This window comes from Terrapene carolina, unplaced genomic scaffold, assembly GCF_002925995.2.
Source record: "Terrapene carolina triunguis isolate 2854851 unplaced genomic scaffold, T_m_triunguis-2.0 Scaffold32859, whole genome shotgun sequence".
NCBI lineage: Eukaryota > Metazoa > Chordata > Testudines > Emydidae > Terrapene > Terrapene triunguis.
Window position 1 is genome coordinate 2,002 of NW_020697210.1, and position 4,977 is coordinate 6,978.

General features: G+C 60.4%; 1 protein-coding gene across 2 annotated transcripts in view; it reads right to left on the reverse strand.

The window, feature by feature from the left end:
* LOC112121554 (dynactin subunit 1-like) overlaps positions 1-4,598 on the reverse strand; it is a 6,178-nt gene extending 1,580 nt beyond the window's left edge. Inside the window, exons 1-4 of one of the 2 annotated variants that reach the window (XM_026663177.2) lie at positions 3,881-4,019; positions 3,135-3,268; positions 2,064-2,253; positions 390-466 (exon numbers count right to left, since the gene is read on the reverse strand). In XM_026663177.2, the coding sequence (XP_026518962.1) occupies positions 390-466; positions 2,064-2,253; positions 3,135-3,248 (381 nt within the window). In that variant the 5' untranslated portion in view covers positions 3,249-3,268; positions 3,881-4,019. Of the gene's footprint in view, positions 1-389; positions 467-2,063; positions 2,254-3,134 lie in introns of both variants that reach the window. The other variant, XM_026663178.2, reaches the window with a different exon arrangement.
* Between the last annotated feature and the right edge of the window lie 379 nt (positions 4,599-4,977).

A 4,977-nucleotide genomic window follows, 5' to 3' on the forward strand; every position in this document is an offset into this window, starting at 1 on the left:
ACGTGGCTATCTGGGGTTGTAGCCGCTTTATTCACAGGTCTAAGGAAATATTTGTTCACATCAAAAAAGCACCACACGTGTAAGTCTCCCTTTAGATAGCAGGGGGCTGCGGGTCGGGAGTGAGGGGCACCGGCAGAGCTGTGGGGGGGAGCCCAGGGCTGGGCTAGCAGGGGGCTGCGGGTCGGGAGTGAGGGGCACCGGCAGAGCTATTAGGGAGATGCATACGAGCGCGCCCCCACAGCCCATGGCAGACTCGGCAGCGCGTTGCTCTCCTGGAAGCACTGGCTGCTCCCTGCTCGTGGCCTGTCCCGGCGCCCTGCTGCCCACTCGCTGCCTCGGCGCCAGGCGGGGCTGTCGGGCGTTGGCAGAGACGCCGACGGACCATTTACCTTCAGCTTGTCTATGGTGCTGCTCAAGGACTTCAGGCGGGCTGTCTGCTCCAGCAGCTGGGCGGCCGGGCTTCCTGCTGCGGGACAAGAGACCCGGTAAGGGGGGCTCCCCGTAGGAGCGTGACTTCCCCGCGGTGCGGGTGCCGAGTCCCAGCTGGCCGGGGTCTGACAGTGACCTTGGCTAGTAGCATTCAGCCCCAAGCACCCAGCCAGGAATCCCATCACCAGCACTGAACTGATGCGCAGCAGGGATAGCACAGACTGGAGAATCCTGGATCCAGGTTCTCGAATGAGAAACACGACACTGCAGGGAAGTTCCTGTCCCGGAGGCCCATTGAAAGCAGGAGGAATAGGGCAACTAAGCCCCTGCTCCCCGATCTCCAGGAGGGTCCAGGATAGGAGAGGCAGCCCAGTGTGTGAGCGGGACCCTCTCACGCAGCTCCCAGGGCAAGGGCATGGTCCGGTCCTTCAGCCCGCAGCTCCTGCCACATAAACCAACGCTGCCCATCCAACAGCTCGGCCTGTCCCCTGGGCAGGAGGGGGAGCTGGCGGGCGGGGGCTGATCAGTGTCTAGGGGGCGTCCAGGAGGCACTTGGAGATATACCTATCTCCTAGAACTGGAAGGGACCCTGAAGGGTCATTGAGTCCAGCCCCCTGCCTTCACTAGCAGGACCAAGTACTGATTTTTGCCCCAGATCCCTAAGTGGCCCCCTCAAGGATTGAACTCACAACCCTGGGTTTAGCAGGCTAATGCTCAAACCACTGAGCTATCCCTCCCCCCCTGAAGTTCTGGGCCCTTCAGAAGGAAACCACCACACCCCGAAACACCCCTGCGGCGTGGCTCTGCATCGCTCTGCCTACAGGGCGTACACGGCCAGTGAGCGCAAGGGAGGCCGGGGGCCCAGGATTCACGATGGAGGACACCTTTGGCAAGGGGAGGCAGGAAATGACCAGCCCCACTAGGGGCATGGGGCACTCTGTGGGCTGCACAGCCAAGCACCTCCAGCAGGTTCCAGGGACCCTGAATTCCTAGTGCGTCCGGCTCCCGATCGGGGGGTCTGTGTTCGGTCCCCTGGGATACTGAGCGCAGATACACCACAGAGGGGGCACTGGGCTGCCCGTGAGTCGGTAGCTGCAGTGACAGCACCAGTCATCTCCAGCGAAAAATAAAACCTTGATGGGTTAAACAAGCAAAAATCTCCAGCCTGCTTCCCTGGACGTCCAAATGTCGGCTTCGCCTGTTCCCCAGTGCTGGCCCCCGCGCCGTCACCCCTCGGGGAGCCGTCTGAACGAGAGCGGCCACAGCAAGGCCTGGGGGTTACGGACTGAGCACGACCAGCAGACGGGCTTCGTACAGAAAACTGTGGGACAGCCCGGGCTCCGCCCCAGAGACAGCAGCCACCTCCAGGAGAGGACAGACGTCCCTGGCCGGTTACAATGTGACCTTCGGACCCACAATTCTGCACTGGGCATGGGCCGAGAGACGAGCATGCCCGCGGGCCCCGCCCACAACCCGTCCAAGAAGGGCCCAGCCGGCCTCTGGCGCTGAAGCTGTTATCGCCAGTAAGTTCGCTAGCAGGCCTGGACCCAGGGGCCCCCCTGGGGTCCCAGCTGACTCCGCTGACCTGCCTCCTGGAGGCGCCTGCGCCAAGGAGTTGTGTGTGCAGGACGTACCCGAGCTTCTGTGCGCGACGTCCACCACCTTGGCGTTGGCGCTCATCTGGTAGAGGGTCTGCAGCAACTGGCTCGTCTTCCTGTACAGAGTGCCGGAGGCCACCTCCTCTCCCTGCCGATCTTTGGGAAGCGAGAGCTTCGGGACGTGCAGAGGGGGCAGCGCTGCCAGCTCCGCCTTCATGTGGGCTCCCTGGGCACGAAGCAACACCAGAGTGTAGGCCTCGGCTCCGCCCCAGCCCCAGCGCGCCGGCCAAGTGACGGGACTTGGAGGGAAGAGGGGCCCGGCCCATTCTCCAATCGGCAGCCACAGGAGAACCAGAGCTCCTTCCCCAGGGATACCTGGCCACCAGCTGAGCCGTGCAGTTCCCCTCGTCGGGGGAGCCAAGACCCTCCCTCCCACTCCCCCAGTGCAAACTGCATGAGCCCAGGGGAGCAGGGACCCAGACTCCCACCCTGAGCAGCTGTTCTTCGTTCCACACCCCAGCAGCTCAAGCAAAGGAGAACAGGAGCTGCCCTCCCGGAACAGAGCCTGCTGTCGCCTCCGTGCTGAATGGCAGAGGAAGGAGGGCCCCCTCCCCCAATGCACAGCACCGTGCCCTGGAAGCTGGTGGTGCGGGGGAGGGGAAGGACAAGGAACAGCAGCCTTAGGCAGGGGAGCCCTTGGCATTTTATCCTTGCGAGTGGGTCTGCAAATGCCCCTCGTAGAGCAGAGGGGTCTGACGTGCCTGTGAGTTTCAGTTAGCGATTAGCTTCAGTAATGCCCTGCAGCAGGGAGGTCCACAGGTTAACGGTACATTTCCTTTGCATACCACCGATGGCCCTTTGCTCCTATACAACAGAAGCCAGTCAGCCAGTCCCCTCTAGATTCTCACTATAGCTCCAGACTAAACCATCCCAGCTCCAGCCCATCTGCAATCCCCTTCCTACTGCCCTTCTCTGCTTCCCCCCGGGAGGGACCGGCTGGAGAGCAATGGGTGATTCCCGGTAGCCAGTCGGGGCGTGTGCAGCCCAGCCTGGCCGGATGAATGCCTGGAGAGCCAATGGTGCAAACCCCAAGAGAGGCCCCCTCACCTTGAGCCGGTTGTTCTCAGTTTTGAGGTGCTCAATGGACAGCCGCATGGCGTCGATCTGTTGGAGGAGAAGAGGCGAATCCTTCACCTGGACAGGTCCTGAGCCACCTCCCATCACCTGGCCAGCGCTGACACCTGCAAACGGGGCGAGAATATCAATGGTCAAAGGAGACTACGGAGCCGGCGTGGTCTGTGCATGCAGGGTCAGGCCGCAGGCGGAGCGGGAGGAAGAGGTAAACGTGGCTGTGCCAAGGGCTGCAGCAGGAACGCCCCTGGCCGGGGCACAGAGCGATTGATCACGCAGCCGGAGATGGAGTTCAGTGGCAGTGCCCTGGGGGCGAACCCATGCAAATACCCTGACAACACCCCAGGCCAGGATCCCACCCCTACAGAACAGCCTCTTGTCTCTGCAGCAGAGGCTGTTCTGGCCCATTCCCAGGAGAGCCTGGCACTGAGCGGAGAAGGGATGCGGCCCTGCATTTCCCCGGCGGAACCAGCTCTGGGCGCCTTTGTGGATCCATCTCCCGTCTGTTCCCTGCCCCTCTCGAACACTGGGCTAGCTGCAGGACGCTCTGGCCAGTGAGCCACGTGGCTTCATAGCAGTTGAAAACAGCAGCACTGGAGTAGGACCAGCGCCTCCCGCTCCACCTCGGATTCCCAAAGCCTCAGAACCCCCTTCTCACATGCACTGGGGCCTGCCCTCCTGGGGCCTACGGAGACTAGGCAGGCTGGAGCATGATACTGTACCTCTCTGCTGTTCCTCTGTGGTGCCAGGAGGGGAGGAAAGCACAGGAGAGACCAGAAGAAGCAGAATTAATAGCCGAGGAGCAAGTCTCGAATGCAGCTCTGGCCAGAGAAGCCATTGTAAAAATGGCACCGTCTTGCCCCCCAGATCTGCTCCCTACGCACATTCACACCTAGTCTGCTGCCTCTTACTCCAGGGACCCTCACGGGGCCACACGGCCTTGGAGAAAGAGCTGGATTCCATCCTGGCTCCCGTACCGCCTGCTGCAGAACCTGCATTGGGGGCGCAAGACCGGAGAGCCTGGGCTGAATCAGCAGAGCGGGCAGTTTCCAAAACCACACACTGGAGCAAATATGGCAGGACAAGCACGCAGCCCAAGATGCCATTCCTAGAGCAGCTGCATCACGGGATGGATCCTGAGACCTGCTGACACCTCCCGCCCGCTCCGGATCAGGCCTGCAGAGAGCACGAGGCAGCCAGACGGCTGTGTGAACCACAGGCAGAGAAGGAGAAGTGAGCCAGAGCTGTGAGCGCAAGGAAGGGGGACACGGGACTCTCCTTTCCCAGCTCTGCCACCGATTCACTCCGGGGCCTTGGGAAAGTCCCTTTGCTGTCCTGTACCTCAGCTCCCCTGCTGCAAACCGGGGACCCCCTGTGACGGTGCACCCCATAAGGCTTCATGGAAATATACTTATGAATGTATATATGATATAACTAGAATATGTGTTATGCTACATATGCCATGTAACATATCTCTGTAAAGGTTATGATCTACTGAATCTATTCATCCCATTTGTATGCATCTGTTGTTGTATTCGACGTTATGAATATTGGCTGTGTACTGGTTCGGTTTCTAAGTAGCCTTTGTAAAGCATTTGGGCAGCTTCTGGAGAAAGGAATGTGCAAATTAGGTGCCCAATCAAGAAGCACTGAAGGGACAATGGATCTTGGGAGGCTCCAACCCACATAAGACGTCTACATGAGGACGTTCAAGGGAGCAGGTAAGCCATGGCTGCTGGCTGTAAGAACCGAGTCACGCATGGACATGTGACTTGCCCAGGTGACTCCAGAACTCCATCTTGGAGCTGGACTTTGCATA